General features: G+C 42.3%; 1 protein-coding gene across 1 annotated transcript; it reads right to left on the bottom strand.

Annotated features, from left to right (window-relative positions):
• Nucleotides 1-327: 327 nt before the first annotated feature.
• CD164 (CD164 molecule) lies at nt 328-11,717 on the bottom strand. The gene is made up of 6 exons (XM_035564863.2): nt 11,459-11,717; nt 9,733-9,822; nt 8,238-8,309; nt 5,688-5,813; nt 4,350-4,427; nt 328-3,389 (listed from the first exon to the last, which is right to left on the bottom strand). The coding sequence occupies exons 1-6, from the start codon at nt 11,565-11,567 to the stop codon at nt 3,229-3,231; spliced, it is 636 nt and encodes a 211-aa protein (XP_035420756.1). The 5' UTR covers nt 11,568-11,717; the 3' UTR covers nt 328-3,228.
• Nucleotides 11,718-12,200: the final 483 nt, after the last annotated feature.

Raw genomic sequence — 12,200 nt, forward strand, 5'->3', positions numbered from 1 at the left:
GACTTACAGGTTGTCACAGGTGGAACACGTGATAAATACCTTGTTCTGACCTGACAGCCAAAGCACAACAGGGTTAATCTAACAGAAAATTTCATCACTTAATTGAGAGTTATTTTTTTTTTGAGACAATTCTACATTTGAATCCCTACTTTTGTACACACCAAGTGCAAAGTTAACAACTTCAGAGAGCCAGATCAACTCTTCAAAGATTTTGTTTTCACGCTTTCCCCAGTGTTCGACTACCGTAGAAAACAGTTCTTATCTCCAGAAACTTGGCAGACAGTCCCCTCTGGGATTGCTCACATGAAAGAAAGTTTACAAGTAAAATTCCATTCAACAGATTTTATTTATCAATTTGGTTTTGTGATTACAACTGTTTCAGTTTTCTTCCACTGAAGACAAAATAAACTTTTACAGCAACACTTGCGAAGAACATTCATAAGATAACAGCTTGATATTTGCACAACTGGCTTCAAGAAAAAGCCAGATAACTTGAAAAGTCACTACAGTTCAGTGCCTAAAATTGATTTAGGGGCAAATAAAACTACAGATCTATGAGCTACCTTCCACTTCAAAACACAAGGCCGAGAAAAACTGCAAGTTGTTACTTCAGGTTATTTGCTAGTACATAGCGCAGAGTAGCCAATACTGCAACTTCGCAAAGGACTAATTCGCTTCTACAGTGAGGCAGCCAAGCACAGGGTGGAGACGTACAACCCAGGCCCCCTCCCCACAAAGAGCTGAACAGGAAACGACCCCAGCCCCAACTCTGGAAGCTGTGGATTACACCTCATCAGCAAGGCTAATGAGCAAGCAATGCGCAACGCAGGCCTTCCAGAACACAACTGAACTGACGCAGTACAAGCTCGAGTTTTTCAGACTGGTATCTGTACGTGTCAGAGATCCTGGGTCTCCTAAAGTCTTGGAAAGTAGCCACTGCTGGCACCAAGAAAAATTTAGTAACTAAGGCAAGGTATCCCTTCTACCCTTTTAAACAAAATTAGAGGCAAAAGATTAAGCAATTTTAAGGCACTTGAAAATTATTTTCATTTGCTTTATCAGTGTATTTTACAACCTAAATCAGAATCAGCATAGCTCATGAATAAGCATTTTAGCAACATATTACAGAGCAACAACTTTTTTTGGTGGCAACGTCTTCCATGCTATGAAGTGTTCTGTAGCATTTTTCTGCAAGTTTCCGAAAAAATAGCCCTTGGAGGCAAAATATATATATATATATAACACACTACGAATACAGTTTGCTTTGCTGAGCTGAGGAGAACTCTGTCACACTTTAGGAGAGTATTTTGCTCACTTCAAAGCACAGAATACAAGCTCATGGATATCTTTTTAAACAAAGAAAGGTAATAAAATAGTTCTGAGATAGGGAAAGGAGAGATTAAGTGATTTCACAATAAGGCCAAGGATAATACCATCTAACCCACACACACTGTTGCTGGAAGCTGGCTGCTCACTTCTGTTTTAATAAACCTGAGCTGATTGTCTTATGTTTGCTTAGAAAAACCACAAGCTCATGAACTCAAGGATACAGTACTGGTGAATAACCTTTGTATTTTGTAGTAATTTGAGTTTTCTATGCAGCACAACAGAAACAATGCCATTCAAACCAGAACATAAGAAAGCAACACCGTGCACTTACGTGATTTGCAAATGAAGTGCACTTGATTTGCTTCGTGTCTAAGCTACGCTGCCATGACTATTACCTGCATTAATGCTATCCTTTTGTTGCATTTCCGCCAAATTTAAGTCAGATCAGAGCTAGTAAGACAGTACTACAGATGATCCTGAAATTGATGATCAAGTCATATCATCAAGAGCTACTCTCAAGTGCTACACCCACCATTTCATTTTATCTTTTACTTCAGTTTTTCCTGTGGGGTTATCTTTGAGGGTCTTCAAGTAGGTCTACTTTGGAAATGACGTACCTTTGCTTACACTCAGATCACAGGGGTGATCCAGCCAAGGAGGGGAAAAAAAAAAAAAGAAAGAAAAGCATTTGGCTGAATAAGTTTCCTTAACCAGTTTCCTGCAGGGTCTAACAAACCTGATACCAGGAATGAGGCTCATGGAAGATACAGCCCTGACACTACCAGGACTACAGCAATCCTCTGACTACCCTTAACTGCTCCTGCAGCAGACACAGGAAGGTTAAAAAAAAAAATGAAATCAAGTTGCATTTGAATAAGATATGTCAGGATTTCCCCAAACACCAGTATTTCAAGTATAAATGTAAATCGTTGCCTTTTCACACAGGGAGTGAACTGTACTTACTCTATCACTTCAGTTTTATGGTCTTTGCATGCCAGAACAAAAAGGTAAACGACTTACAGCTAATTTGTAGCTGAACATTACGGTACCATACTCCTTTCACTTGCAAACAAGGTCAGCAAGGGACAGTTATTCAATGCAGAAGATTTTGAAACTGGAATGCTTAAGTCACACGTACTCCCTTCTCCTATATAAAGCTAGTACCTAATAAGTTTTATTTATCTTTGATAAGTGGGACACTTTCACAGCCTACTAATTTTTAGTCTTTTAAGGCACTAATCTTCACTTCCCCTTTACGAGCATTATCCATACATCCCCTCTCCACCTGCAACATTAGCTGGAAAGGGCATGGGATTTCTGTTTGGAATGCATTATTTTATCAGGCAACCTTTTTTTCCTGTTTAAAAAAGAAAAAAGGGTTCTTTGATTCCACTATGACACTATCTACTTCTACAATTTTGTTCAGCTTTCTAGCAACACGCTTTGCGAGCCACAAGCTAGAATAAATGGTATTTCACTCCCTGAAGTCAGTCACCAATAATTCACATCTTAATAAAACTGAAGGGATACTGTATCAAACGTTGATTAAATCAGCTTTCATAGGAAGTCATGAGATTGTCTACTCAAGACAGTGTTGCCACTGAGTAGGAGACTTTGAACATCTACATTTGGCATATCAAAAAAAAAAAAAAGTCCCACATCAGCAGCCATTAAAGAAAAGACAGCCATTAGAACCCATGCAGCATATTGCAAGTAATCCTGTTGGAGAGATTCATATTACCTCTTGCCAAGTATAATGTTGCAAAAATATTCTTTTGAAGTCTTCTCTTAGAAATTTAAAGGATATTATGAACTGCTGTCTTCCATGAGCAACAGAAAATATTTTGGTTCAGTGAACTACAGGTGTTGGGCTACTAGTCCATTATAAAGTGACAGGTCCTAAAGTGTGTGGTAGTTTCGGTCTTTTGACCTGCAGAATTTGTACAGAAAGAAAATAACAGCCTGCAGACCCAGAACAAGGACAATTCCACCTATGAAACTGGCAGCATCAAATGTAGACTTGCGTGAAGAAGGTGCAGGAGTCACAGTAGCATTTGTACCTGTCAAAGGACACAAAGCAGTTTGTGAGTGTACAATGCTTACAACTTTACAGATTCTAGCATTGGCTTGCTCCTATTAAGATTACTCAGACATGATATCTGAACACCAATAAAAACAAAACATGTAAGTAAAGGTATGCCACCAGCTGCATTTAGGTAAGTGATACTGAAATTTTAATTAAGCAATGTTTGTAAAAAGATAGAGATTATTTATAGCCAAACTGCTTTGGACCTCAATACTGAGCAAGTCCCAGCTGGACATTTGTACTTCAAAAAGCCAAAGTTTTCCTCCTTTCCATAGTATAATATGGATATGGTCAGTCAAAACCTATTTTCCAATTTTTCCTGCTTGCTTTTTTTTTTTGGCCTAAATTTGCATTATCTTTCATCTATCATACTTTACTCCAGAAATTATACTTAAAGAACTCAACTGAAGCCAAAACACATGAATCTAGAAGTATCAGCCATCTGCTGATGGCTAGTTTTAAAGAGCTTCACCTCATTACTGCTTTTAATGAAACAGCATGTTCAGGTCTAATGCTGAAATAAAATACTACAACTTACTTATTCCCACCACTGGATGCACCCCCCTATACATACACTTTTTTTTTTTTTTTTAAAAAGGTATCCCATGCTACAAGTGAAAAATAACACATCTTCCAGAAGTAAGTCCTGCAGCTGACTTTACTAATGACTTTCAGACATGTTATTAGAAGTGGCCAGTTGATTTAGTTTGACCAACACATTTCTGGCACTTAACGTTTCACCATTTCACCAACATTTTCGCCTTGCTAGTCAGGCTATTACCTTGCTACATACATGCATACACACACACACACACATATATAACCTCAGCAAGATTAAATTTGGTACAACATCAAAAGTGCCTTTCAAGGCAACAGTAAGTAACACCAATTTCTAAGTGTTTTATGCTTCAGCTATACTAATAATAGCCATTACCTGGAATACTGGTTGTTGTGACTGGAGTAATGGTGGTTGTAGGCATAGGAGCATGTGTAGTTGCATTGGTGGTGTTAGCTGTTTGAGAGAAGAAAAATTCAGACAGCATGCACATATCATAAGCTTCAAGAGCAAAGTTTGCAAGTATTTAAGTTCTTAAATAAATGATTTGTTTTGTTTCAGCAAGAATAGGTTTTGATCTCAGACTGTACCCAATGCTATTTACATGTTCAGCTGCATGGCATTAAGCCAAGTTTCTGCAACAAGGATTTTTTTTTCCTTTTTTTAAAACTTACAGCCTGACCATACCATTGTTATCCGAATATTTCAAGGCTCTCCACAAATCAGAGTGGATCTTCACTGAGGCAGAAAACCCTTCTTTCAAACACTAACATAAATGTTATTTCAGTAAGAATCAGGACAGCTGCCTCAAGACAACTGAATCTGCATCAAGGCCAAGGACTTTCACTAAGTGGCCTTTAGAGTCAGTCAGTATTTATTGTACCTAAGTAATTAAATGCACTATCTCTAGGCAGGAGGTAAACACAAAACACCAAAAAAATGTTTCCTAAAAACACTAACTGCCAACATCATAATTGGAATATGCAAACGCTTCACCTGTAGCTAAACTGTCTCCTAAAAGCTCTTCACTTAATATGGAAATCTGGTTCTCTGACCTTCCCCATCCCAAGATTAGTATTACTAAAAATTAGTGAGTATTCTACTACATACCTAGGACAAATGCCAACATTTGTTCATTTACTGATAGCTAATCATCACCGCTCTGTACATTAAGCTGTTATGAGCATAATCAAGTACAGCTCTTGTAACCCCCCAGCTCCTTTAAGGATCAGATGCTTTTGAAGACAAGATCTTTAGAACCTGACTGTTAAGATGGCAGCGTGTGAAAGAACAGAAGCTTTTGGACTGGGCAACAAAAAGTCAAGCTCGTAAGAACTCATGATTTGCGGAAACGACTAATGTAATTCAAACAATTACCACTGAGCCAATTCTTAATTATATTGGAAGGAAAAAATTCTCCGTCATGGTTTATACAATCCACTTCTTCCAAGCCTTGAGACCATTCCTGTATTCCACACTTCAGATGTTAAGCAGTCATGCTACTACAGTGATCTGCAGAAAAAGCCCTTGTCCTCGTTTTCCTTCACTAAGCCCTAGCTTACTGCCATTCTATGTTGAACAGAGGCCAATGGAAGCAATCCTAGCAAGGTATACCACAGTATAATTGCCACTACAGTTTCAAGTTCAAGCAGCAGTTTACTAAGTGATCCTATGCATCCACTCATCACTTCTCTGGGTCATGCTCCTTCATATTACCTATAGTAGGATGAACTGTGGTAGCAGAAGTCATGGTGGTAGCATTGGAAGACGCTGTAGTAGAATTGGAAGGTGGTGTTGTGATATTGGATGACAGCGTAGTAACGGGAGGAGTAGTTGTAAGAGCTATGAAAGAATAAAAAGTTACATTAAAAACATCAACAACAGTATTTAACAGAAGAACAGTAACAGGCTGAGTTTTAGGGACTCTGAATTCTTCGGTAGTTCTGGTTTGTAATTTCTAACCAGTTGAACTAACAATCTTTTCAACTAAGCACAAGTTGCATAAATGAATACATGTAGACTTTGTCACAGGCAGTGCAATCACCCCAGTGTTCAACCTCACAGTGCAAATTAGAATGCAAGATCCCTGTTGACTACAGCAACTCAGGCTCCTCAAAGCAAACAGAAAGTAGAACAACCCTCCTGGACAACCATAAACTGTGTAGGTTTTACACAACACAAAAGCAGGTATTCAGTACTGCTTCCTGACCTCACTGCTCAGAAAAGCAAACCTGACCTACCAAGGTCAACCGGAAAGCAGAGTGGTTAGACAGCTGAAGCCAGGGGGGATGGGAACTAGGACATCCTCAACAATTTGAGAGCCTCTGTTCCAAAGGCTGTAGCTAGTATAGGTGTAAAAAAAACTAGCAGAAAAACCTGCGAAGCTTTCTACAACTTACTGTATTAACCAAGCTAATCCCACATGGACAGCACTTGATCACACTATGAACACTCACACCTGAGCTTCCTGAGGGAATACTATTATGTCCAGAAGCCTTTAGAGCTCAGAGTCATTTAATATTTTTTGGCATCTTGAAGCAATTTGGCATGGGGGGAAACCAGAGCAGCCTGATTCTAGAGAGACATCAGAATCTACGCCTGGCCTCAAGCCAGTTTAGGTCCACAGTAACATACTTCCATGTCAACCCCCAGAGGTAGCGCTGAGCCATGCCACTGGCTCATTAAGAGCTCCCATCCATCCACGTTAGTGATTGACATCACTAATTTAACTCTTCCACGGTGCCTATTAAAAACGGACCCTTGCTTGTACAGCAGGAGGAACCAGCCACAGCTGGGGAGTGGGGAGGAGGCTGGTGACGAGAGCTGGCATCCTCCCTTCCCCAGCCACCCGGTCTCAGAGCCGACTGAGCTCCGCTGCCTTACAGCCAAGGACCAGCACCAAGTCACCCAGGTACTCCTGCCCCTCAGCCTCACAGGACGGACAGGTGAGGTACAGGACTACTGCCACCGTACCCATTTACAGCCCCGCTGTCCACTGCTGGCTAACCCATGCACAACACTAGGCCTGCTGTAACCATCCAAGTCAAGCTGTTTGGGATACACCACCTTCCAGCTGCCGTGGGTAATGCAGAGCTCCTCTGGCATACAGGTCCCTCTGTCCTCAACTAAGGTTCTCTGCTAAAGGTTACAGCGAAGTTTTATTGAATATGCAGAAGCTGAACACCATCGCAATAGCCTCGCTACAAGTTTAACATGAACCGATGGTAGGAATTCTACTCTTAGGTATAGAACAAAGCATTTTAATACTTTTGGAAAGCACTGAAAAAATACGATGTTGGAATTTTCCACCGATTTTAACTCCTGATTAAGACGCAGTTGGTACTGGTACCATTTTAGAAACAATACAGAAGTTCAAGTCTGGCAGAATTACTTCTGACTGGCCACTACCACCACAAGATAGCCTACAGCAGCATGGGAGCTTCACCTTTGTTGGCGCGAGCCAACATCTTCCAACAGCACTCCTGAACTAATCCACACGAGCGTTAAGAACTTTTTCATTTACTGTCCTGCATCTTAAAACCAGAAAAAACGATTTTAAAATCCATTTCTTGCCAGCTTTTGGAAAAAGATTAGGGGGGCTTTCACTAAAGTAAAGTTCTAGATTTCATCTGAATTATTCATACAGTGCAAAGCACGTTTACAGAACAAGCACAAATTAATGAAAAGCATAAGGTATATATGCAACCAAGCACGTGCCCAGCAGGAAAGTTTTACCTTATGCGGTTCTGTGACACAGACCCTGCATTTCAAGACTGCACGAAGAGCTCTGCAAGTTAACAAAACCGGTAGGTTTCTAAGTTTCCCCCCCGTTTACTACTTCTCAGACAAAGCAGAGAATTTAGCACGTGAAAATTTTTGTTTAATATGAAACTTACTCTCTTGAGGATACTGCTAAGCTCCTAAACACCTCTGAGGTGCTTCTAAATAGCACGTATCAAGGCTGTATCTAACAGGGAATTTCATCCATTTTAATACAAGAAAACAGGGCACTAGCTGAGGAGACACATCTATTAAAATACATCAAGCTTATTGAAACAACAACAGTAGCAGTTACTGAACACGTAATAAAATTGTGTATTTTTATGTCATATCATAGGTTTAAGCTGGAAGCAAAGGGCTTATTTACATACTTGTGCAAGCGTACGTAAATTGTAGAAGTCATTAACAAAGGTCACCACATTAAGGAGTGGCAGGTGAGACTGCTTCACTTTAAACAACCTGGAAGCAAAATATCTAAGTACTTACATGAACACTCTTCAACCGCACATTCGTTATACATTGAGCTATTTACTTCTGCTCTTTTTACACAGGTATAGTCTGTCAGAAAAGGAAAGAACAAGTTCTAAATACTTTTTTTTCTTAAAAAAATACTTTAAAAAAATGCTTTGTTTTCGTAAAAAAAAAAGTTCTGCTACTGTAGATATTTTTAAATGCTAATAAACTGTTCTCAGGATAAACTAAGTATCTTCTAGCTAGGATAACATTAAAACCACTTCAATATGCAGAACCTCAGTCTTATATTAACAATTAAAAGTTAGAGAAGTTTTAGTATATTCTTTCACTAGTTACTCTACTGCTCAACATTTAAGCACTATACATGGTTAAAGATCATTTTACAGTAACAGCAGAGCTTGACACTCCTTTATAGCCTATAAAGATTAGGCAGTGTTTCTACTATTTGTGACACTTTTCAAGTTAAATATTTTGCGTCTCTATGGAAACAGTATAGAATTCTTACTGTCTTAAATTCTCCATGCAAGCAAAACTTAGTTCCAGCTTTTCAATGGATCCCTGACCTTGTAACTGTTTAAGACATCCGTTTCTTTTTCATTGTCTGCACTTTCCTCGACTCAGATTTCTTCTCTGCCCTCAAAGAAGTTACTTCAAACACCTGAGAGATCTGCCTGCTGGTCAGACAGTGCATGCAGTGCACCTTCCTGAAGGACGTTTGTACCGGACAAGTAACATTCCAAATTCTTTTCATCAGTTCTGAACCATCCTCAGCCTTCATACATAGTCTATCCATAAGAACATTATTACAGCCAAGCCGTTCTGTTTTCTTATTCTACCTATATCCACCTCACTTAAAAAGTGTACATGATCCTCCTGAGGACTACTTCTGTAGCCTTCATATGCCTTTGTCAACAGCAGCTTTATCTCTTCAACAAGAGGTCACCTAGAAGTATTTACATCCACCTCCCCTACAATGTGGAAAACAAAGTTCTGAACGAGGCCAGCTAGTGCTTTGTATTCTTTTTGACTTCACTACATCCCCTTCGGTGGGTTGCAACTCTTAGTTTTAGGAACACTACTCTTAACTGATCTTATTTAATGGATTCCTTTCCCTAATATATTTCAGTTCAGGCGCAGTGTCTGTGACCAGGTCTATGGCACAGAATCAAAAGGGGCCACACTGGGATGCACCTGCATGTCACAACCCACTCGTGACCTGACCCCTTAACAATAAGCACAAGTGACCAGTTTGTTCTGCTGACATTCTGGAAAACATTAGCTCATCAGCAGCAGATTCAAATCAGAAGCCTTACAAATCTGGGCTTATTCTGAACATTTTCAATTGTCTCAGAGAAGAACTTCAAATTTACTGAATAACAGATACAAATTATGAATTCATCCTCCATTAGGTTATCAAACAGAACAATGTATTTGCTGTAGTGAACATTAATACAGATAAAATACGTCTAGTTGGATTAAAGGATTTGCATCATGTAGTCTTCCTTACTTGCATCTGCACACTTGATCCACTGGCAGCCTGTTTGATACGTGTCATTGCTGTTACATGAAACACAGGTAGAAAAGTTTCCACAGATGTCTGAAAAGAAGACACAGATACACTGGTTAGGTCAAAATTAGCACTGTAAAGAGAGCAACTTCACCCACGGAAACAATCCTTAGATGCATAATCTCTCATATATGAACCTCCTGGGTTAAGGCACAACCATTCTCACTGAACTAACTGCTCCTAAAAGCTACGATTTGTATTTGTGTCTCGTCAGATGCATTTACATTTCCCTCCCAACACTACTGATACTCCAAAACAAAACCTCACATATACACTAAGAATATGCCTCAAATAACCTCTAATTATAGTGAACCTGGACAGACAACAGAAAATATACTGCTCTAATTGAAGCTACCAAAGTAATTCATTGAAACCTCCCATGGTAAAAGCTTGGTTCCTTTTGATTATGTATCTGTTAATACAGCCAGCTATAAAAAAAAAAAAAAGAAGAGAGAATCCTGCAATAGAAAGCAGCTGATTTAAGGGAAATAAAGACAGCAGCCTAGAGGACTTCATATACAAATGCACATAAAGGAAAGCAGAAACAAAGTCAATCTATCCCCAGTTTGATCACAGGAGAAGCCAGCAACCTAACCAGTCCGGCTGCTTTTTTTAATGTCAATCTCAGCCACACATTGTCCTCTCAAAACCACAATGTCAACACATCCAGTGTCTGGATCAAACAAATTCTGCCAATCTACAATTTCACCGCATTAGTTTTGAATAAGACTTAGTCACACACTCATCATATTCAGAAAACACACGGCTCTTTACGCCACAGCCTCCAACACATTCCACATACATTTCCACCTCCTCCAGGCACCGATGGATGACCTCCCGCCTCTCTCTGCTCACCAGCAAAGGTAGCTTGGCTATTCGTGGATTTTTGGCAATCGAAACAACCAGATGATAACCAAAAAGGCATCAACTCTCTACCTTCAGTATCCTGGTGATTTGAATTACGCCTGAATCCTGCTGGACGTTCTGTTGGGTATGGCAGGATCAGGCTAGAAATACCAGTGATATTTCTTTATGTTTCTTAGAAGCAACGAGATGCAATAAGATCTTTGCCTGTTCGTATCAGTGAGGGAGGCAACTGTCTCCACACGGTTCCCTTCCAAAAGGTACCACTTAAACCACTCCACTGGGCATATGGCCATTCCTTGCTAAGAGATCCCACATAAAAGCTGTTTTTTTTTTTTTCCAGGTAACAGGCACAGATTCACGTCTGATAAACAAACAACGTTCACCTCTGGAAATCCCTCGCTGGTACTCAGACTAAGACCTGGCACAGCCCACCTGCAGAGACAGCAGGCTCATACCCGGCGCCTCAGGACTTTTAGTTTCCCTTCAAACCTCTCCCACACTCCCACGGGGAAGGAGCAGCCTTTCACAACTCCAGGACCGAGAGACTTTCGGAACACGGTAAGCTTTCAGAAACACGCTGCCAGACGGGTTGTTCCCCTCCACCACCACCCGCAGGGACCCCCCGGGGGGCCGGGGCAGCCCTGAGGGGCCCCCGCTGGCAGCCGAGCGCCCCACAGCGACGGGCACCGGACGGGGCGGGGGAGGGGAGGGGAGGGGCTGCCCCGTCAGCAACAGCCGGGAGGGGAGGGGAAGGGGGGGGGGGGGAGAAGAGAGAGGGAGGAGGGCGCGAGGCACTCACCAACGGCCCCCTCGCCGGCCTCACGCGCCCAACGGCTCCGCGCGCCGCCTGCGGCGCAGAGGGCGGCCAGGCAGAGGGCGGCCAGCGGGAGCGCGGCTCCCCGGCCCATGGCGGCGGCGGCGGCGCGGCGCTGGCTGGCGGCTCAAGCTCGGCGGCGCTTCCCTTCTTCCCTTCCCTTTCTTCCCTTCCCCTCAGCCCCGCCGCTGTCCGCTCCCGCCGCCGCCGCGCACCCTCTGAGCGGCGCCGCCGGGCCCCGCCTCGCCCCGGCCGCGTCACACGAATGGCCGCGCCCCGCCCGCTGTGAGGGGGCGGCCGTTGGAGCCGTGAGGGCGGGTAGAGGCTGCTTCAACCGGCGCCGTGCCCCGTCAGCCCCGGTCGCCCGTCCCGGGGCTTCTCCTCTCGCTGCTGAGGAGTTTTACCCCTCCCGGTGTTATTTTTTCCCCTCTCTCGGTCCTTTCTTTCCCCCTCAGGCAGTGTATGCCCTCTGCAAATAAAAATGTCTGTCAGGCTGCCTCAGCGCCTTGTGCAACGCCGACGCAGGCAAATGTTGGGAAACCGAGGCAAACAGATGTGGTGTTCGTAACACAGGAGCCCCCGGCTAGAGCTGCAGAGCAAACCCGGTTCTGGTGCTGGTCTGGGAAAGGTGCCCTCGGAGTGAAAGACGAACAGAAAAGATTAAATCGGGAAAATTCTCCCGTTTCTCTTAAGCATGAGCTGGGCTTGCGCACAACAGAGGAGGAGA

This window comes from Cygnus atratus, chromosome 3, assembly GCF_013377495.2.
Source record: "Cygnus atratus isolate AKBS03 ecotype Queensland, Australia chromosome 3, CAtr_DNAZoo_HiC_assembly, whole genome shotgun sequence".
NCBI lineage: Eukaryota > Metazoa > Chordata > Aves > Anseriformes > Anatidae > Cygnus > Cygnus atratus.

What these genes read in the sequence shown, in the direction of transcription:
- CD164 (XM_035564863.2), bottom strand. Translation starts at nt 11,567, where the DNA reads ATGGGCCGGGGAGCCGCGCTCCCGCTGGCCGCCCTCTGCCTGGCCGCC. An exon ending in GGCCGGCGAGGGGGCCGTTG is followed by an intron (nt 9,823 to 11,458) that starts GTGAGTGCCTCG and finishes TCTTCTTTTCAG; the next exon opens with ACATCTGTGGAAACTTTTCT. An exon ending in CACAGTTCATCCTACTATAG is followed by an intron (nt 4,428 to 5,687) that starts GTAATATGAAGG and finishes TCTCTCAAACAG; the next exon opens with CTAACACCACCAATGCAACT.